The sequence below is a fragment of the Carcharodon carcharias genome, chromosome 1 (genome assembly GCF_017639515.1).
Source record: "Carcharodon carcharias isolate sCarCar2 chromosome 1, sCarCar2.pri, whole genome shotgun sequence".
Taxonomy (NCBI): domain Eukaryota; kingdom Metazoa; phylum Chordata; class Chondrichthyes; order Lamniformes; family Lamnidae; genus Carcharodon; species Carcharodon carcharias.
This window is the reverse complement of record NC_054467.1, coordinates 235,290,031-235,312,874: the sequence shown is the minus strand read 5'-3', so window position 1 is coordinate 235,312,874 and position 22,844 is coordinate 235,290,031. Positions and strand designations below refer to the sequence as shown.

The following is a 22,844-nucleotide window of genomic DNA, read 5'->3' as shown; positions in this document are numbered from 1 at the left end:
TCATTGAATAGCGCAACAGGTTTGAGGGGCTAAATAGCCATTCCTGTTCCTAGGTTCCTATGTCGAGCATGGATGTCTTTAAGGGGAAGCTAGATAAGCACATGAAGGAGAAAGAATGTGTTCTTTTGGAGGGGAAGGGGGAGGGGTGGAATGAAATAAGGTGAGTGCAGACTTTGAATGGAGCATAAACGTCAGTATAAACCTGATGGGCCGAATAGCCTGTTTCTGTGCTGTAAATTCTGTGAAATTCTATGTAATACAATTCAGCAATCCTGTGATCCCAGCAGGAAAGCTGCACCCAAAGGGAGATGGAAAAGGATCAGCAACCTTTATCCATCTTGGTCACAGCAGTGTCAAAGGGGAGTTTTTATTATTAGCTTCACAACTGTCTTTGTGTTAGTGCATTAATTGTTGGGTGAGCTGCCCTGCACGTTTTTTCCTCAGCATCCTCTGTTGTTTTTGTTTTACCTCGTTTTTTTTTCATTTTTCACGTTAATTTGTGGATCCCCATTTCCCACCTATAATTTCAGTTGCTACAACCAAAATTCTCAAGATGGCCACCCTGCTGGTTATGCCTCATGGCTTGCTGGCTGTGTGGGAAGGTGAGGAAGGGTTCTGAGCAGGCATGAGAGAGAGATGCATTTACCTGAGACAGTCTTGCCACATCCACTCTTACCGAGGGTGCAGATCAAGGTGGATCTAGCTAGCTGTGGCTGAAGAAATTTGCCTTCTCTGCCTATAATTCATCAGGAGAGTCGATTGCAGGAATATGCCACCTCCTAGCATCAGGCCTTCATTCTAATCACCGAACAGGGGCAGCCAAGGCAGCTGAACACTCTTTGGACTTTGGAACAACTGATCCTTCCAAGAAAACTCAGGGTACCCTGCCAAATTTTACAAGTAAAAGCGCATTACTGCATAAAGCAGGTGAAGGATGCCATGTTTGTGCAAGAATAACTCTTTCATTATTTCCCTGTGGTAAGCAGCCAAGATTATGACTAAGTATTGTGATTTTACCTGGTGGAGCAGGATTCCCCAAAGTGCCAGACATTATCGACAGCTATCCCAGTTCAGGATCCCACTTCTCATTCTGTCATCCCCTGGTTGCTCTTCCTCATACATGCACTTTGACTCGCCCTCTGCTACTTTATTAATCTCACTTCGTGAGCTATGCTGCTGTTTGCAAATGTTGATGAGAGAGATGTAGAGTGGTGCGGTTTTGTCCTGTGTGTTTAGTTTTGCTGATGTATAGGTATGGTTAAAATGCTGTGAAAGAATAGAAGCGGACTTGCCATGGTTGAGGAATAAACATGAAGGACATGAACAGGCAATAATTTGTGGCATGCATTTTTATTTTTCATTTGAAGCCCCAACCAATAGATGTGGGGGTTTCCTCTTGCATTCATCTCTGAACTTTGATCTGGGCGGGAGTGTTCCCCCAAGCTGCTGCTCCTCCGCCAGCAGATCCAGATTTTCTTTAATTAAAGGAGGAGTTCTCCTGCTTCACTCTTCTTTGTGTCGGAATGGTCAGGACCCTTAAGAGCAAATGGACCCCATGTTATCAACTATGTTGTCATAGTGCTTCTTGCACATTTGGGATCTGCACAGGGAGCATGTTCAGCTTAGCAGAAGGAAAGAACTTGCACTTATTTAGGGTCTTTCATGGCCTCAAGTCATTCCAAAGCAGTTGACTTTTGATGTGTAGTCACTCTTATGGTGTCAAGGGCTATGGGTTAACTAGGCAATGGCATAATGGTATTTTCGAGCATCCTGATGTCATCACGCACTCGAGCGATACTTTACTCGGCAGGCGCACACAGAAGTCGGAAGTGCGCCCACCAACAATTAAGGGGGCAATTAAGCCCATTAAAGTCGCAATTCTCTCCGATTTTTCGTGGCCGGCCCAACCTTATGGTTGGTGGATGGGTGAATTGGCCAGGCGGCCTTTACCTTTTTCATCAAACCTCATCCAAGGGCGGGATGAAATCTCCATTATGAAATAGCATAAAAATAAATATCCGTGGACAGCACTTTTATGAGGTATGCTTTCAGGTGCTTGATTGTGATGCATGGATTTTTTTTTTTGCAGCTTTTTACACCTTTATTTCATCATTTGAAGGTCTGCAGCTCCCTGAGGCAGCTGTCTGCCTTCAGGGAATTCTCTCGCAGCGCTTACCCACACCCGCAGTGACATCATCGCCTGTCCTCTTCCCGCCCCCACCCTGACAGCGCTGAGCTTCTCAGCACGCATTTAATGCTGGTTGGCTGTTCATTGACCAGCCAGCGTGAAATCACGGTCAGGGGCCGATCGCGGGTGGAGGTCCATTTCCCAGCTGCTCCCGGGCCCGCCGATTGCGTGCGCCCATCAAGGGTAAAATTCAGGCTCATGTCCCCAGAGCTGGGTCCCTAGATTATTAATCCAGTGACATTACTGTCTTCCTAGTGTAGTATTGGATGAGAGAGTGGGAGAGGCTCTGCAGAAACCCCACCCACTTAAATATACTCAACACGTAGGCTGTTCAGCAAGTCATCAACAAAAAGTTCAGACATACCAAACCCTGTGGCAATGGGGAAGTGACGGTGGGGACAGATAGAGGATACTATTGGCAATCTTCAGCCATAATCCTGCACACTGGTGGCCTCAGGGTCACTGCACAGATTGGGGTCATTTTTTTTTGCTGAACAGGAGAATCCATAAAATGTCAAGCAGCAGCTAATTTGGCAACAACAACCTCCCACAAATAGCAATGTAGTGTTGGTGATGGCATCCGTCTGTCTCAGGCGATGATGGACTATGCCCAGGGCGTATGTCCCCTCCGGATTGGATCGTGGTCTGTTGTGGCTGTATTGGCCAATTTATGAATGGCAGCCTCTTCCACAGCTGTGGCACAGATGAATAGCATTGGCCCGAGTTTGACTGATTTTTTTTTTCCTTCTGGTGGATTCTCTTTCACACCATCTGGTCGTTTCCTTTCTCTTCTGCTTTTTCCATTTGCTTCCTGACTGCTTGCCTCCAGGCACTCCAGTCAGCAGTGAGGAGTTCCCAGCATTGAATCTGATCCCGGTCAGCTTGAGGTCTCACTTGGAAACATCCTTATATCACCGACGTGGGCGACCTGTTGGTCTCATGCTCACCGTAGGGCATGTCTCCTGAATGTGGCTGTCATCCATTCAGCTCACATCACCCAAACAACGGAGTCACTGCTGACTCAAGAGGGAAAACATGCTGGGACTATCTGTAATGTTGGTATGCTTTCACATTCGACACTCTATCCTGTCAGGAGATGCCCAATATTCACCTGAGGCAGCGGAGGTGGAAGCTGTTCAGCTGCTTTTCTTGGCTTGTGTAAGTTGTCCATGCCTCACTACTGTAAAGGAGGGTGCTTAGAACACAAGCCTGGTGCACTCAGAGCTTTGTATTTTCAGTTAGTTTGTTGTTGGCCCACACTCGACCTCTCAACTTTGAGCTGAGAGCTGTGGCCTTGGCAATCCTGGTGCTGATTCAGCATCAAGGGACAGGTTGCTGCTGATTGTTGATCCTAGGTATGTGATGCTGTGAATGACCACCAGAGTGAGGTTGTTGATGTTAATGGAAGGTGGAGGCTCTACATCCTGACCCATAACTTTGGTCGTCCTGACACTGATTTTCACTCCAGCTTCCTCGTAGGCCTGGGAGAACTGATCTACAAACTGTTGCAATTGAACTTCAGTATGGAATACCAGTGCAGCATTATCAGTAAAGATCAACTCATGGACTAGGACATTACACACTCGGCAGGCAGTCTTGCCAAGTTGAACTTGGCTTGCTTGCTATCAGCTCTGGCATGCAGGTAGACACCTTAATTTAAGTCACTGAAAGTGTATAGTAGCAGCATGGTAAAAAAAAATGCTAAAGAGAGTTGGCGTAAGGACGCAGAACTCCCTTACATCACTGCTGATCTTGAAAGCCTCCTGTGTTGCTCCATTGTAACTGAGGAAACTGCAAATTCTTGTGGAAAGAAGAAATAACACCCACAGGTCCTGGTGGGCATCCTATTTTCCACAGCAGTTTACAAAGTCTGTTTCTGTTGACAAGGTCAAAGGCCTTGGTGAGGTCTATGAAGGCAAGGTAGAGTGGTCTGCGCTGTGCGCTGCACTTCTCCTAGAACTGCCAAAGTGAGAAAATCATGTCAACTGTCGATCTGCCAGTTCTGAAGCTGCGCTGAGACTCAAGGTAGATACGTGACTCCAGGGTCTACAATCTGGTCAGAGTAATGTGAGCAAAGGCCTTTCCCACGATATTTAACAAGGAGATCCCCTTTATTTTTGTACAAGGTGATTACATTTGCATCTCGCATGTCTTGAGGCACAAGTCTTGCCTTCCAACAGAGACACAAAAGTTCATGGAGACACTGTATCATCGCTGGTTTTCCACTTTTGATGATTTCAGGTTGAGGGAGATAAATATTCAGATTGGGGAGAACTCTCTCGTCCTTCTATTTGAAATAATGTCATGGGATCTATTACATACACCTCTAAGAGGGCATATGGCTTATTGGTTTAGCCGCTCACCTGGAGGAAGGTACCTCTGACAGTACGTCATTCCCTCAGTACCGAACTGGGAATTTCAGCCTGGATTATTTAAATTTGATGACCTTGTTGAATATTTAAATGGGCTGAGCCCGTGATTTTAAACAAGGTCAGTTCTCCTCACTCATTCCGCACCCTGTGTACAATGGGTCCCATCAGCATTACAACCGGGTCATATAATTATCCAATTAGGTGCAGCCTACATTTTAGAAATTTAGCCCACTCAAACTGTTGATGGGCAGGGGTTGGAGAAGTAATGGCATAACTGAGGTAACTTTTCCAAGTGATGGTGTGAATATCTATTTTGAAATAAATGGGGGCCTGTTCATCGTGGAAAAGTTTATGCAGAAAAACACCTTTGGCCTCAAGTCTATCGGGCAGTGGTCTGCAAGTATTGTCTTAGAGGCCCTGTAGGAAGAGGAGATAGTAGATCCCTGAGCAGACTGTCAAATTCATTTGGCAGAATGCCTCTTTGTCAGAACTCTCAAACTAGCACCAAGAGAGAAAGGCCCTCCCTGTCAGATCCTTCCTACAGGCCCAGAATCTCACCCCCATCCCCCCACCCCCTGCACGTTGCCCTTGAGGTGGCTGCGGTGGGGAAGAGATGGTTGTTCACCTCCTTCTGGAATGTGCTTTTGCAAAGAAGGTCTGGAGAGAGATGCAGTGGTTTTATCGAGGTTCATGCTGAGCAGCTGCATGACACAGGACTCTGTGCTCTGTGAGCTGTTCCCAGGGACACACACCAAGACAAACATCGGCTGCAGCTGGAGGATCATCAACTCGGTGAAAGATGCTCTTTGGTCTGCCCGAAACTTGTTGGTCTTCCAGTACGAAGAGTTGGAGTTGCACCCAACCGAGTGTTGCAGACTGGCACATTCCAAGGTTTAGGACTATGTGCTGAAGGATGAACTAAAATTTGGGGCAGCCTTCGCAGAAGCATAATGGGGAATATCGCTGTACAAGGCCTTTCAGCCATAGTGCACCGAGCAGCTGGGAATTGTATAGACCCCCTCGGACTGTATGACTCACAGTGAATGTATACAGTAAATGTTGCATGTATCACAATTGTATTGAAGCATCTCAGAGAGCAACGTGATCGATGTAGAAAATTTGAATATCATTGCGCTTTCTGTAATGATCATTTTGAAATGTTTTGTAATGTAGTTTTAGATATTTTACGAATAAAGTATATTGTTGCAGAAAATATAGGTGGGGGTTTAAAGGAGTTTCTTAGTACAAGGTTAGTGTATAACACTGTAACATTTCCAGGAATAAGTTTGAACTAAGTGTTCACTTACCTGCCAAGGTTTTGTCAGAAATGTATCTAAAAGCATAAACAGGTTGAATATCTGTGGATTTCAGTGGAGTTTGAGATAAGTTCAAGGCAAGTTTGACATTTACTGGAGAGGTTCAAAATGTCAATCCAATCACAACAAAATTGGACAATTCCAATTGCAGTTCCAATTGCAGTTATTCCTACTACATGAGGTGTCAGCTGCACTGACAGATATTTTATTAACAGTCTCAGTTGGTGTAATCTGAACAGCTCAATTTGCAGACCCCAATGGTAATCTCTTTATCACTGGTTTTAGTCTGTACTCTAAATCCCTTTTACAAATGAAGCTGAAACACTAATTGACAGTTTCATCATCTCCAGGATTAACTTCTTAAGTACTCTGTTAATTGCCTTTTCCTTGTTTACCTTTCACAAGCTTCAAGCCCAGAAGAGTACAAAGTCCTGCAAGCTCATTATCCACCCTTGTCAGTCTCTTCTGGCTCACTGTATCCCAGGAGATGACTTAAAAATCATTGTTTTCTTCTGTTGAATTTCCATGGTTTTTCTGTATCCTAGCTGATTGATTTTCTCATGCCTAAGTCTCTGCTCAAACCCTCCACTCATGTGACTTTGGAATATTTTCACCCCCTCTGCTATATCTTAGGTGATCCAATCATTGCCACCACTTTCATCATTTGGAACTCTCTCCCAAAGTCACTTCACCTTTTCAACTTCAGCTCTTTCTTTTCAAACCTCCTAAAAAATATGTTCAACTGATCCCTTGTCTCCCCACTAAAGTTTGTCTTTGCAGCTTGATGAACACTTCTCCACCTTAGAAAAGCTTGGAGACATTTCTTTATTTGAAAAGCTATATAAATGCAAGTTATTGTAGTTGTTCATTCACCATTCAAATAATTTCTCAGGTCCTTATCTGTAAGGTATGATTCTGTGAGGTGACTATGTCAGGCTGTTGCTTGACTAGCCTGTGAGACAGCTCTCCCAATTTTGACACTAGCCCCCAGATGTTAGTAAGGAGGACTTTGCAGAGTCAGCAGGGCTGCGATTGCCATTGTCATTTCCAGTGCCTAGGTCGATGCTGGGTGGTCTGTCCGGTTTCATTCTTTTTTGTGACTTTATAGCGGTTTATTACAACTGAGTGGCTTGCTAGGCCATTTCAGAGGGCATTTAAGATTCAACCACATTGCTGTTGGCCTGGAGTCATATGTAGGCCAGACCAGGTAAGGACAGCAGATTTCCTTCCCCAAAGGGCATTTGTGAACCAGATGGGTTTTTACAACAATCGACAATGGTTTCATGATCATCATTAGACTTTTAATTTCAGATTTTTATTGAATTCAAATTCCATGGCGGGATTCAGACAAGGGTCCCCAGAACATTACCCTGGGTCTCTGGAATACTAATCCAGCAACAATACCAATGCGCCATCGCCTCCCCAGTAAGCTTCTTATAGCCAGTTAGTGAAGGAGGAGACCAGAAATCAATCTTTACTCAGTCTTAGATTTATTCACAAAGTGAGACATTATAAATGTATAGCTCCTAAATCTACAACCCACCACCGGTGTCAATGAGTGTATCTTCACATGTGCACAAGTTGTTATCCAATGAGTGCCCCCCATTTGTAGACACAACCTTAATTCATACGATTAACCAATTCCCTTTCTTCTTTCTTAAACAAAACTTAAATAGTATTCTCAAACAATATTTCAAAACAAATTGAGGAAGTAAAAAATGATTTTCCATATTTTCTATAAAACATTACGTTACAAGATGCCATATTTTTAGGACCCCAATAATCTTTTGGTACAAAAGCACTCCTTTTTGTGAAATAATCAGATAATTGATGATTTACATCAATCCATTTGATCTTGGAGATTTATTTTTTTTTCTGACATTTGTTTCAAGTTAGCAAGGTCAATTCTTAATATTTTCTCACTTACACTTTTTGCTGAGTGAACATTATCCCACAAGTGGTGATTATCTATGTAACATTCAAAGGGCAAGCTGTTTTTAATACACCCCTAAAATATTTGACAAATACAATCTTGTTCACTACTTCCACAGGAGCCAGGGTTTCTGCAGCTAAAGTACTTTTAGCAATTCTTTTTATTTTCTTAGCATCCCATGCTAATGGGCAACATTTTCCATTCCCATCCACTAAAAAATAGTATGAAACCCACTGCATTGGAATACCCATCAGGAAGATTAGCATGAGAATAACTAATTCCATGTTCTTTGGATCACACAAGGGTGGAAACTTAAGTGCACGTTTCTTCATATTTAACTTTTTAATGCTTTATTTTCCCTTAAAACATCCTCGACTTTAGAGTGCTTCATCATAGTACTTAGTTCCAGTAGCACCTGGTCTTCTCTGAGTGCACTATTAATTCAACTGACTTCACAACTGCGCTGCTTCTTCTTTAGATTGAAATAACCTTTCTGTGATAACCTAGCATGATTAATCAGGATACGAGTTGACACTGCCTAAGTAGGATTGCTGATTCAAAGTTACTCCAGACCTATTGTTTAATTTCTAAACCAATATATTTAAAAGCCGCTAAAGCCTAACTTCTCATTTTAAGTTCCATTTTAATCTTATTAATAACATGTTTTTCAAATTCCACAGCGCCACCCCATAAGTAATCATCAACATGTATCATGAAGGTGATTGAAAGTTTCCCTTTCTGATACAGTAAAACGTTGTGGCATCTGCTTTTAGTTGAACACAGCTTACTTTCACCGAAACAGATCGCTCTGAGAAATACTACATCCTCGAGGCATCAATTGGCCATAAATACATTTCTTTAGTTTCCATAAATTTGTGTAAGGCTAATATGGGCTCTGCGCCAATAGATGTTAAGCATATTTTATACTGTTGAAGCTCTCCAATTTTTCATTTTGTCTGCAGGTCATAAGCTTGTGTGAGAGAAAGATCTGTTTTTGCAAAGCTTCTGATCACATCATTGAGAAAGGGCATTAAATACAATGAATTATTTTCAAAGTTTATTTACTGCTTTAGGCAAAACCACATGGCAACCATTTTGCATACCAAGATCCTCACATACAGCAATGAGGTGAATAACCAGTTGATCTCTTCTTGAAGGAGCATGATGGCCAGGACAAGATTTTACCTACACTGGAATATCCTGTTTCTCTTATTTCCATGCTGATTTGTGCTCCTTCGCTGATCTGCCAATTGTTTAATTTGGGTTGGTGAATGTTTTTCCATCGATATTCCTATTTTTTCCCCCAGTTTTTAAAAATGGCATCATTTTCAATATAATAACAGGTAAGTCATAAGATTTTGGGAATGAAGCTGCGGAATTCATCGTGGGCTCGTACTGTTTGAGCTGTTGATTGTGTTGACTAACCTGGTGGCTATAGTAACATTGCAATTAGTTGGATTGAAGGATGGATTGCAATATTAAAACCAAAATCACTAACATGGACTCAGGCCTTTCTGGTGTTGCTCCATAGTTGTCTGGTGGCATGACTTTCCTGATGGTTCAGTTGAAAAATGCATTTCTGCATGTAACACTATAGTTATGAGGACCACAAAAGTTCTAATCTTGTGTCCTGATCTGTACTGAGTTATCTGCTTTTAGTGGAGGCAGCAATAAGTTGCTACACCTAGCTTTACCTGCCTCTGGGATTCTATTCCGGTTCTCCACGCATTCATAGAATCATACAGAACAGAAGGAGGAATGACAACAGTTTTGAGCTTCAGTTGCCTGCACTTAAAAAGTGCAGATATGAGCCTACTGGGCCCTTTGAGCGAGGTCTCACCAAAAAGGATGCTAGTCCAAAATTTGGCTGTTTTTATATGGAGTCGTCCCCCTCCCGACTGATCTCCCTTATTGTGAACGTGCCTCCAGTGCCAACCTTAAGCCCTTAAAAATCCTTTAACTTACCTTTTCAAGAAGTTCCCTGGCCTCCTGTACTGCTTCTGTTCCCACCTCTTCACACTGGATGGGATCGCAGAGGGCTTTCAAAAGCAAGGTCTGACCTTGGGCTTTGTGCTAGGGTTGGGCTTCCTTTGCCGTGCCGTTTCCTGCAAGTGCAGAATGGCTGCCGGCAGAAACGGATGCAGGATGTTCCGCCTGCGCCACTCGGCGGCCGCCTTCTTTTGCTGTCCCACTTCCTTTTGGTCCCATTTCAGGACCACAAAACCTGGCCCTAAATGAGGACGAGACTGATAAGCCTTCATGCTCTCCGTGCCAGGTAGCCTGCCAAAACTGACTTGGGTTTACACATGAGAATGGCCACTCAGGCAACGCACAGGAGATTGGCTTCTGCTGATGGAACTGAACCCCAGTCACTGTAAGTGCCTGCAAGAAAAAAAGAATGACTTGCGTTTATATTGCACCTTTCACAGCATGTCCCAAAGTGCTACATACTGTTGCCATGTAGGAAACATGGCAGCCAATTTGCACACAGCAAGCTCCCACAAATATCAATGTGCTGATGCAACAATCAATTTTTGTGATGTTGATTGAAGGATAAATTATGGCCAAGACCCCAGTGATAATTCTTTTGACCTGCTGAGTATTTTCAGCATTTTCTGTTTATATTATAACTCCTCTGCTCTTTTTCAGAGCGGGTGCAGTCAGGACCTTGGTTTAACATCTTAGACAAGGCAACACCTCCAACGGCGTATCACTCCCTCAGTTCTGCACTGGATTTTCAGTCTTGATTTTTGTGCTCAAGTCCTAGTTTAAACCCATGACCTTCTAACTCAGAGGTGAGAGTGTTGCCACTGATCCATGGCTGACAATGCTATGCAGGACCATAGGGGAGGAGGTCATTGCAGGAGCAAAAGAAAACATCTAATACTCCAGATAATAGTCAGTCCTCTGCTGCTGGACCACTTGAGTTCTGTGGAGTGTAACTTGGCTTTGGGAAAACTGCCAAGAGTCTGGCACAAGCCTGTATCTTAAGGCAGAAAAATGAATTTAAGCATATCTTTTACCAGGTGATATACAGAGGGGAACTTTAGAGCAATTTCCATACCAGCTGGCAATTATTGAGGGAGGAGATGCTATCTGATCCTTACAGGGCATCTAGATTGATTTGTCCCCTCCATCTCTCTCTCTCACTCTTTAGCATGTCAAAAGGCTCAACAATATGATTCACAAGAGCAGGTCAACCACAGCCTTTTGTTAGGGACTGAAAATAACTCATACCTTCTTTAAAAATGTGTTCTTTCAGTGAAGTAGATGTTCTGATTCATGGATAAAAGCTATCTCCTATATTGTCAGAGGAGGTTTTTATGAAGTGAGAATGTTAGTGAAAGGCTAATGCACAAACAACGCCGAAGATAGTATGCTGAGTCAACTTATAAACATCATGAACTCAGCATGAAGCCTGCTTCCCACTATCTGTAGAATTTTATATGGTTTACACGATTCAGTTTTTGCAAATGGCCTTTTCCAGAGTGCTGCACTGGCCCAGGAGAAGCCCCTGGTGGTGTTGGCAGAAAGCAAGCATTCTCTTTTTTTTGACAATGTCACTGTGAGTTTACAACAAATTAAATTGCAGTGGATTCCATGGGAATTTCCAGGCACATTTTAGTTCATAAACAGAAGTGAAGGGAAATTATCTCATAAACAGAACTAAAGGGAAATAATTTGCATTGAGCCACAGCTATTCATGAATATTAAATTAAGAAAAGGATTTGAAAAGATGATGTTACAGAAGCCAGTTATTGCTGCATTCATTGATTTCTGCCAATACAGCAACCAAGTCATTGAAATTGGCCTCAGCGCCTGTTGTAGGAAAACTGCCAGGGTTCCTGGCCATAAACCTACAGTTAAAGGGGGCAGGTAGGGACAAGATTGGGTTGACTATGGTGTGCCCCATACCCCAATGACACTCAAGGGTCGAATTTGGATTGTGACCAAATTCTGGCGGTCCTCAAGTGTATGTGAGTTGAGATCAGATGGGGACAGGTGGAGAGCAGGGCTCCAAATGCTCATTTGGAGAGCCGGTGCAGACGTGATGGGCCAAATGGCTTCCTTCTCTGCCGTTACGGTTCTGTGATTCTGTGAGCGATGGCTGGCTGCAGTCTCAACATGGAAGCAGGAAGAGAATGTTTTTTAAAATTTGCATTTATGTAGCACATAGCAGCCTCCAGCTGCCCCTCAAAGGATCCCTAGTTTCAGCGCTATGCCTGTGTGACCAATGGGTGCACAGTTCATGTTGCAGTAAGTCACGGTTGCATATGGGAATGGTACCTGAAACTGGAATTGGACCTTGGATTTGCATTGGAAAGGAGCCTGATACTAGTTTCGGGTGAGCATCCTGAACCACTCCAGGGCACTCTAACCAGATTGGCATGTAGTGCTCATCCAACGCAAAATTTGCACGCACAACAGATATCCAATGAACAGTCAGGCTGTGGTCTAATTTCTAGGCCTCACCTCCAGGTTTAAACAGGAAGGTAGTCTTTATCCCACTTATCTACCATTAACCTTTAACTACACAAGCATGAATGAGCTTGAGTTGGATTTAACAACTGCTCTCTGCAAGGGATTGAAAATAATTGTGTTAAGTAATTATTCTGACTGTACTGGTGTGCATTATGGATGCTAACTTCAGTTGCTGAAAATGACACCACATGGTGGCACTTGTTTGTATTAATAAATGGTTAAGTCAAATGAAATATCTTAATGACTTTGCTCACACTCTTTCCATGACTCTATATGGTTCCCTCCCCCTCACCCCCGGATAAAAAATTGTAGGGGGATCCCGCCCAGATCCCGATGGCTGCTCCACAGCAATTCAATGCTGGGAGCAGTGTTAATTGCTTTAAGGTGAGACTCTATTCTCTTTCTCTAAGTCCTGCCTTTGAGAGCTGATGGCCAGCAGGTCTGTAGTCCCAGCAGCACCAACCGGGAGTGGTGACCATTTCTGGGACTACAGGCAGTCCCACCGTGTCGAGGAGCCCAGTAAATCCAGGGCCAGGGGTCTCAGCGAGTTGGGTGAGGGAGAAAAAGTTGATGGGGGAGTGGGGTGGGGGGCTGGCATCAAGTGGCTTGGGGGAGGGTTAAAGGGGGGGAATGACCTTTAGGGGGTGCCTCCGATTGGCCCACGGGGCCAGCAAAGAAGGCTCTTCCAAACCATTGACCCCCTTGTCCAGTCTGCATAGCTAAAGCTGCCAGACTTCCCTCATAACATGGACCTCCCACCGCCGCAGATCAAATTGGCCTGAATAGACCCTCGATGCCTACCCCCACCCCATAAAGTTTCAGACAGGTCAGAGGCGGGTGGGTAGCTGGCAGGTAGGACACCGACTGTTTTACATCCCCTCCTGCCTTCAAACCCTCTGGCTGGGGAGTGTAAAGTCTAGCCCAATGACAATGAATTGAAGATTTGCTCCTCAAACAATTTAAAGCAATCGAGTGATATTTGAAGGACAATCTCCTCATCCCTACTTTGGATTAACTCCAAAATATACCAAAATCCATGTGTTGAATATCAGTGTAAGTGCTGCAGCTTGTGGACTCCAAGTCTGTCCACCTTTAGGAGTAACCAAATGACTAAAATTATGGACCTGTGTTTCCTACAATACTTGCACCATCGTCCCTCTTCTTTCCTGATGTATCTACAGCTTTCTCTCTCTCTTTCTCATGCAGTCTGTCCAATTTCAATTCCAGCATCCCCCCACTATTCTATCCAGCGCATGCTCCTATATATTCTGTATGTTGTATCTTTACTGTTACAATCCCACAGCTTCTGCCCCATGACTTAACTTTAAACAAAAGGTAGAACTTACTGCTGGGCCTGGGATTACTGTACGGGGGTTGACATGCACAGGAATCAATGGGTGTCCTTGAGTTATTAGAATTCAAGTTATGGTTTATCAAGAACTGTTATCCCCTCCATCGTTATTAGTTCGATGTTAACAAATTTAGGAATTATTCACACACAGTTCATTATTTTGATTTTTAAGCTAGCCTTATAGTTTTTATTTTTAAATGTGAGGAATTTTTGCATGAAATTTATCATAGAGGGATGCACCTTGTCTGTCCTGATGCCTCAGTGAGTGGGACTAAATGAATCGATAAGATGTACAGACCCATGAAGCGCCCAGAACTGGTACCCTGGCTTGTGCTGAGGTAGCTGATCTCAGGCTAGGTGTCATGCAGGGCATTACAATTGACTTTGGCACCCCAGGAGAGGAGTATCAAACAGTTGTTACAACTGAGCAACCCCTGCTGAAAGAGTTGACGCCTGGGTGACATGTAATCTGTGCTAAGCAAAGACAAATAAGCCTATTCTCCAGGCTCACGCTTGAATAATAATCACATGGCTGAGGGACAATAAGGCAACCAACCACGTGAAAGCATTCTCTAGCAAGAAGTTCATGCGTTCAGGGGGTGGAATGTTTATTGCGTTGTAACCTTATCATGTTACATCTTTGCTTTCTTCTTCCGACTCTTTTTCCATCTCTTCATTCTCCATCAACAACCTGGAACGTTTGTGTAAGTTTTATCAGTCTGCATGAACTGTCTTTAGTTAGTAAAGAATTATAGCCTGGCTTCCCATTGGCTATAATGAATATGTTCCTTCATTAGCTGCTGAGTGTTCTTGCCTGGGGTGGTGCTGCTGAATGGTATTAGTGCACAGTCATTGTGGTAGTGTTATGCTTATGAAATGCTAAATTAACAATTTAATTGTAATTTCCTTGTTTATGGCCACTGAGGCAGGTTATCCAATTTAGCTTCAAGCTACTTATCGGTGGTTTTGTGTAAACAATATTTCATAACAATCTATCAACAGTTAAATGGAAACCCATTGGCAGACCAAGCATCTCAAGTGCAATTAATTATTTAAAGAAATCATGCCCAAATATATTTCGATTCCATTTTTGAAAAATACTCATTCGACAACACTAGCTCAATATGTGCTTTGGAATAGGCTTGCTTGTGTCTTGCTGCTCTACTTGTGCTCAGTGTTGCTATGGATGCTTACACAAACAGGAGGAAGGTCTTAAAAACAAAAAAACTGCGGATGCTGGAAATCCAAAACAAAAACAGAATTACCTGGAAAAACTCAGCAGGTCTGGCAGCATCGGTGGAGAAGAAAAGAGTTGACGTTTCAAGTCCTCACGACCCTTCCACAGAACTCTGGAAGAATCATGAGGACTCGAAACGTCAACTCTTTTCTTCTCCGCCGATGCTGCCAGAACTGCTGAGTTTTTCCAGGTAATTTTGTTTTTGAGGAGGAAGGTCTTCTCTGCTTCTGCTGCAAACTGGCACTTTCACTCAGAGCAGGCTCACAGTTTTACAACTGGAACCAAGCCAATGTTTGATTCGCTTCATGTTTTGCTGTTCAGTGTCGACCTGTCCCCAACAGTAAGATTATTGTGTTAGAATAACTTTCTTGGCTGAACCGTTTCCAGCAGCTGTTGTATCTCGCTTCTGTTGGTCATCCCATGCCATTTGCCTCAAATCATTTTTAAAGTGGTGGTGTCCCTTTTAATTTGCTCATTCAACCTGCAAAGTAATGTACGGTCATCCTTACAAGTGGGTTAATTAATACAATAGACTGTCTAGTTGTAGTGCAGGTTTAAAGGGAAAGGGTATTTTGCTGAGCTGTTTCTTAATGCAAAATTGGCAGAAAGCGGGTGCAACAATGGTGAACCGAACCAGAGATGAGAGAGATTTAGGGTGCAGAGGAGATTTATTCCAATGTTAACACAGATGAGGGACTTCAGTTTTGTGGAGAGACTGGAGAAGGAATTGGAAAAGATTTTAAAGGGGGATTTAATTGAGATGTTCAAGTTGGCACAGACTTAATAGGCTAAATGGCCACCTTCTGTGCTTATATTATGTATTTCAAGTTTATTAAAATTTCATTTACCATTGCATGGAATATACAGCACTGAAACAAGCCATTTGACTCAATTGATCTATGCCAATGTTAATGCTCCACACGAGCCTCCTCCCACATAATTTCACCTCATTTTATCAGTTTTTGATTCCTCAAAATAAATAAGATTTTTTTAATTGTTCTTGGGATGTGGGTATCATTGGCATGGCCAGCTATTGCCCAGCCATAATCGCCCTTATATTTTTATGTTAAATCTGAAAATTGTTGCATCACAACATTTAACCGATTTTAAATCGTTTGCCTCTACCACCTTAACCGGAATGGCATTCCAGAGATTGGTAAGTTTTCATGTGAAGAGATTGCGGCTTTTGTGTTTTCAAGATAACACTAACTAAGCATGCTTGGCTTTTGGTGTCAGTAGCATATCCTTAAGGCCATTATTAAACCAACAATTATTTTATTTGTTTTATTTTTACATTCCTTTTCTTCACCTCTTAGCTTGTTAACTGGACGCTAAAAGGTGATGAAGTAAATATTGATCAGGGTCCAAGGTCAGATGAAGAGCAGTATAAGACTAAAGCAGTAGAGGATTCTGATGAGGAGATAACAGGAGCCGTGCTCAATCGCCCCCATAAACCACTTAGAAAAAAGATGCAACGTCCTGAGGTATGACACTGGACCTGCTCTGTGGAGTTGTCTCTTGAGTGAATTAGAGAAGTGGACCGTCTAGTCAAGCAAGGTCCATCTTTCAAGTGATTTAGTGGATGTCTTTACTTTTTGTGACAAGCTGTTTTTTCGTGCTAATTCAGCTTTATGTGGTAAACTGAGCTCTGCCGAATGTAGAAGTAAAGTTTTGACCTGAAGGTTTTGTCAAAATGATCGATTCTGGTTGTTCCTTGTCAAGTGAAATGAAAGAAAATCTACCCCCTTATCCTTTCCTGATGCAAATCACTACAGCTTGCTTGTTACTCTAATTGATGAAATCAAGGAAATGTTTATCTTTAGAATTTTTCCAACCAATGTGATTTAATTTAGCATCGACTTCATAAGTTACGATTAAACACAAAACACTGGGTACTCTATAAGATAATATCAAAAGAAATAGGAGCAGGAGTAGGCCATTCGGCCCATCGAGCCTGCTCTGCCATTCAATAAGGTCATTGGCTGATCTGAATGTGGCCTCAGCTCAACTTTCCTGCCTGCTGCCCCCACCCTTGACTCCATTGCCGATCAAAAATCTGTCTAATTGAACCTTGAATATAGTCAATGACCCAGCCTTCACTACAATCTGGGGAAGAGAATTCCAAAGACTAACAACCCTCCGAGAGAAGAAATTCTTCTTCATCTCCATCTTAATTGAGAGACTCCTTATTTTGAAACCGTGTCCCTTAGTTCTAGATTCCCCTGTGGGGGGGAGGGGATCCTCTCAGCATCTACCCTGTCAAGTCCCCTAAGAATCTTATGTTTCAATAAGATTGTCTCATTCTTCTAAACTCCAATCAGTATAGTCTCAACATTTCCTCATAAGACAATCCCCCTCATCCCAGGAATCAGCTGAGTGAACCTTCTCTGCACTGCTTACCATAGATCGCAGTGTATAAGTTGACCTTTGAAGCTATGAAAAATCTTTCCAAAAATGGGGATCGACTTATAAGCCGAATATAAAGTGTGTCAAGCCAAGCAGCAACAAGGAATGTAAATATTCAGACTCCATTTGGAGGCACTGATAGATTGAACCCCGTTTATATGAGAAGATGGCAAAGCCAAATTCTACCCTTTTTGGGGAGGAGGAATATTTTCAATATTTTATTTGATAAATGCCATTGCTGTCACAGAGACATGGTTGAGAGAGGGGCAGGATTGGCAGCTCAATATTCCAGGATATAGGGTCTTTATGTGAGACAGGGAAGGAGGTAAAAGAGGAGTGGGTATCGCAACTTGGATCAAGGAATTGATTACAGCAGTAAGGAGGGATGACATCTTAGAAGGCTCCTCAAATGAAGCCAAATGAGTAGAACTGAAAAACAAAAAAGGTGCAATCACATTGCTGGGAGTGTCCATAGACCCCCAAACAGTCAGAGAGAAATAGAAGAGCAGATATGTAGGCATATCAGAGAAGTGTAAAAATAATAGCGTAGTAATAGTGGGGGATTTCAATTTCCCCAACATTAACTGCGTTAATCATAGTGTGATGGATTTCGAGGGAGCAGAATTCTTAAAATGCAAACAGGAGAGCTTTTCAAGCCAGTATGCAGAAGGTCCTACAAAAGAGGGGGTGGTCCTGGACTTAATTTCAAGGAATGAAGCTGGGCAAGTGGTAGAGGTATCAGTGGGGGAACATTTTGCAGATAGTGATCATAACTCTGTTAGATTCAAGGTTGTTATGGAGAAGGACAAGGACAGGCCAGAAATCAGAGTTCCAAATTGGGGGAAGGCTGATTTTAATAAGATCAGATATGATTTGGCCAGAGTGGACTGGGAGCAGCTACTTTAGTTAAATCTGGTCAGAGCAGTGGGACTCATTCAAGAAGGAAATAGGGAGAGTACAGGGCCTACATATTCCAGTAAAGACAAAGGGTGGAACCAACAAATCCAGGGAACCCTGGATGTCGAGGGATATACGGGATTGGATAAAGAGAAAAGGGGATGCTTATGGCAGATACTGAGGGCTCAAAACAGAGCAAGCCCTAGAGGAGTATAGAATGTTTAGGGGGGAACTTAGAAAGGAAATTAGGATAGCAAAAAGGGGGCATGGAAAAACATTGGCAGGGAAAATAAAGGAAAATCCAAAGTTATTTTACAAGTACATTAAGAGTAAGAAGATAACTAGGGAAAGAGTAGGGCCCATTAAGGACCAAAATGGTAATTTGTGTGTGGAGCCGGAAAACGTAGGTAGGGTTCTAAATGAATGCTTTGTGTCGGTGTTCACAAGTGAGAGGGATAACGTGGGTATGGAAATCAGGTAGAAGGACTGTGATGTAATTAAAGGAATTAGCATAGAAAGGGAGGAGGTTCTAAGTGGTCTGGCAAGCTTAAAAGTAGATAAATCATCAGACCCGGATGAAGTGTATCCCAGGCTGTTGAGTGAGGCAAGGGGGGAGATAGCAGGGGTGTTGGCAATAATTTTCAATACCTCTCTGGCCACATGAGAGGTGCTAGAGAACTGGAGGACAGCCAGTGTGGGACCATTATTCAAGAAGGGAAGGAAAGGATAAACCAGGGATCTACAGGCCAGTCAGTCTAACCTCAGTGGTGGGGAAACTATTGGAAGCAATTCTGAGGGACAGAATTAATCTACACTTCGAGAGGCAGGGATTAAACAAGGACAGTCAGCATGGTTTTGTTAAGGGGAGGTCATGTCTGACTAATTTGACTGAATTTTTCGAAGAGGAGACCAGGTGTGTAGATAAGGGCAATCCATTTGATGTAGTCTACTTGGACTTCAGCAAGGCTTTTGATAAGGTCCCACATTGGAGACTGATAACGAAGGTAAGAGTCCATGGGATCAAAGGCAATTTGGCAAACTGGATCCAGAATTGGCTGAATGGCAGGAAGCAGAGGGTGACGGTCGAGGGGTGTTTTGTGACTGGATGGCTGTGTCCAGTGGGGTTCCACAGGGATCGATGTTGGGTCCCTTGCTGTTTGTAGTATATATAAATGATTTAGACTTGAATGTAGGAGGATTGATCAGTAAGTTCATGAAAATTGATGGGGTGGTAAATAGTGAGGGAGATAGCCTTAGATTACAGGAGGATATAGACGCGCTAGTCAGATGGGCTGATCAGTGGCAAATGGAATTTAATCTGGATAAGCGTGAGGTGATGCACTTGGGCAGGACAAACAAGGCACAGGAATATACAATAAATGGTAGGACCCTGGGAAGTACCGAGGATCAAAGGGACCTTGGTGTGCATGTCCACTGGTCCCTTAAGGTGGCTGGACAGGTAGATAAGGTGGTTACAAAGGCACATATGGGACAGAAACATAGAAATTAGGAGCAGGAGTAGGCCATTTGGCCCATCCAACTTGCTCTGCCATTCATTATGATCATGGTTGATCATCCAACTCAATAGCCTGCTCCCGCTTTCTCCCCATACCCTTTAATCTCTTTCACCCCAAGAGCTATATCTAACTCCTTGAAAACATATAATGTTTTGGCCTCAACTACTTTCTGTGGTAGTGAATTCCACAGCTCACCACTCTCTGGGTGAAGAAAATTCTCCTCATCTCAGTCCTAAATGGTCTACCCCATATCCTCAGACTGTAACCCCTGGTTCTGGAGTCCCCCACCATTGGGAACATCCTTCCTGCATCTACCCTGTCTAGTCCTGTTAGAATTTTATAGGTTTCTATGAGTTCCCCCTCATTCTTCTGAACTCCAGCAAATATAATCCTAACCGACTCAATCTCTCCTCATGTGTCAGTCCTGCCATCCCAGGAATCAGTCTGGTAAACCTTTGCTGCACTCCCTCTATATCAAGAACATCAGATAAGGAGACCAAAACTGCACACAATATTCCAGGCGTGGTCTCACCAAGGCCCTGTATAATTGCAGCAAGACTTCCCTGCTCCTGTACTCGAATCCTCTCGCTATGAAGGCCAACATACCATTTGCCTTCTTTACCGCCTGCTGCACTTGCATGCGTACCTTCAGTGACTGGTGTATGAGGACACCCAGGTCTTGTTGCACATTCCCCTCTCTCAATTTATAACCATTCAGATAATAATCTGCCTCCCTGTTTTTGCTACCAAAGTGGATAACCTCACATTTATCCACATTATGCTGCACCTCCCATGCCTTTGCCTACTCAGCTTGTCCAAATCACACTGAAGCATCTCTGCATCCTTCTTACAGCTCACCCTCCCACCCAGCTTTGTATCATTGCAAATTTGGAGATATTACATTTAGTTCCCTCATCTAAATATTAATATATACTGTGAATAGCGGGGGTCCCGGCACTGATCCCTGAAGTACCCCACTAGTCACTCCCTGCCAATTGGAAAAAGACCCGTTTATTCCTACTCTTTGTTTCCTGTCTGCCAACCAGTTTTCTATCCATCTCAATACATTACCCTGAATCCCATGCACTTCAATTTTACATGCTACTTGGATACTTGCCTTTATTAGCCGAGGCATAGCATATAAGAGCAGGGAGGTTATGCTGGAACTGTATAAAATGCTGTTTAGGCCACAGCTGGAATATTGCCTGCGGTTCTGGAATCCGCATTAGAGGAAGGATGTGATTGCACTAGAGTGCAGAGGAGATTTACCAGGACGTTGCCTGGACTGGAGAGATTGGATAGACTGGGGTTATTTTCACTGGAGCAGAGGAGATTGCGGGGGCGGGGGTGGAACATGATTGAGGTGTATAAAATTGAGGGGCATAGATAGGGTAGACAGGAAGGAACTCTTCCCCTTGGTGAAGAGATCAATAACCAGGTGGCATAGATTTAAGGTAAGGGGCAGGAGGTTTAGAGGGGATGTGAGGAAGAATTTTTTCACCCAGAGAGTGGTGGGAATCTGGAACTCACTGCCTGAAAGGGTGTTAGAGGCAGAAACCCTCATAACATTTAAGAAGTATTTGGATGTGCACTTGCAATGCCAGGGCATAGAAGGCTATGGGCCTAGTGCTGGAAAATAGGATTAGAATAGTTGGGTACTTGTTAGACCAGTGCAGACTCAATGGGCCGAAGGGCCTTTTTCTGTGCTGTAGACCTCTGACCCTGTGACTCTATAAATCCAACTTGTTTTGGTGCCTTGCAATAGACATTGAATAGACAAGAATAAATCATTGCCACCCATCCAACTGCACCCAGCGATGGAAATAAAAGATTTACTGAACTTACGTTTAATTTGATTGCAAAATTTCAAGCTTTTCCCCCACTCTATTACAATCTACCAACAGAAAAACAACATTGGGGTCAATTAGTATTTGACTATTTCATGCATATGTAATTCCATGGTTCTGCTTTCAAATCTATCAAAATCATACACGTTCAATTAACATAAAAACCATTCATTTATTAACATGACTCAAATGCTCTTTTTAGACATACACTCAACTCCAATTCCCCTTAAGGCACTTAGACTGTCCACTAGTGTTCCACGTTGAGATTCAGCGAATAACAAAATCCCTGCAGGTTACGGCAATTCCCAAAAGCCAATGTGATAAAACGTACACATGTCACTGCATAGTTTTACAGTTCACATGAAACAGTAAGAAAAATTTTAATAACCAGGACAAAAAAAATTTAACATACATTTTATTAAAAATTCTTGACATAGTATCAATAAATGATATTTTTTGAATTTATAAGTCATCTTTTTTCATGTAACTATAAAGTTCTGTGACATTTCCCCATGGTATAGTTGAATTCATACAGTCATATGTTCAGCTGTTTTAAAACTTGATTCTTTCAGAACTGGTATTGTCCAAGTAGACTTAGGAAATTTATTCGCAGAAAAGTGGGAGATCAACATACATAATGAATATAGGCCTAAACACACATTTTGGCACCAAAGAAATTGAGTTGCTTTATATGCTGGGTCAACTTGTACACTGCGATCTATGGTATAGCCTTCCTTAAGTAAGGAGACCAAAACTCTGCACAATTCTTCAGGTGTGATCTCTCCAATGCCCTGTATAGTTGTAGCAAGACTTCCCTACTTTTATACTCCATTCCGTTGTAATAAAGGCCAATATTCTATTTGCCTTCCTAATTACTTGCTGTACCTGCATGCTAACTTTTCGTGATTCATGTACAAGGAACCTAGATCACTCTGTGCTGCAGCATTCTACAGTGTCTCTCCATTGAAAAAATATTCTGCTTTTCTAATCTTCCTGCAGAATGGACAACCTCACATTTTCCCACGTTATACTCCATCTGCCAAATTTTCTCCATTTCAGTTAATCTATCTATAACCTATCTATATCCCTTTGCAGACTCTTTGTATCTTTCTCACAACTTGCTTTCCTACCTATCTTTGTATCATCAGTAAACTTGGTTCTTTTCTTCTCCACCGATGCTGCCAGACCTGCTGAGTTTTTCCAGGTAATTTTGTTTTTGTTTTGGTTACAATACAGTTGGTCCCTTCATCCAAGTCATGAATATAGATCATAAATAATTGAGGCTCCAGCACAAATCC

At 42.8% G+C, this 22,844-nt stretch overlaps 1 protein-coding gene across 7 annotated transcripts in view; it reads left to right on the top strand.

The window, feature by feature from the left end:
- Positions 1 to 22,844, top strand: part of reep1 (receptor accessory protein 1) — a 108,935-nt gene that overhangs the window by 72,341 nt on the left and 13,750 nt on the right. For 2 of the 7 annotated variants that reach the window (XM_041185388.1, XM_041185409.1), the window contains 2 exons: positions 9,117 to 9,152; positions 16,218 to 16,363. The exons of 1 other annotated variant lie outside the window; for it this stretch is intronic. In XM_041185388.1, coding sequence (XP_041041322.1) covers positions 9,117 to 9,152; positions 16,218 to 16,363 — 182 coding nt within the window. Of the gene's footprint in view, positions 1 to 530; positions 1,332 to 9,116; positions 9,153 to 10,458; positions 10,605 to 16,195; positions 16,364 to 22,844 lie in introns of those variants that run through there. 4 more of the 7 variants (XM_041185418.1, XM_041185435.1, XM_041185399.1 and 1 more) reach the window with 4 other exon arrangements.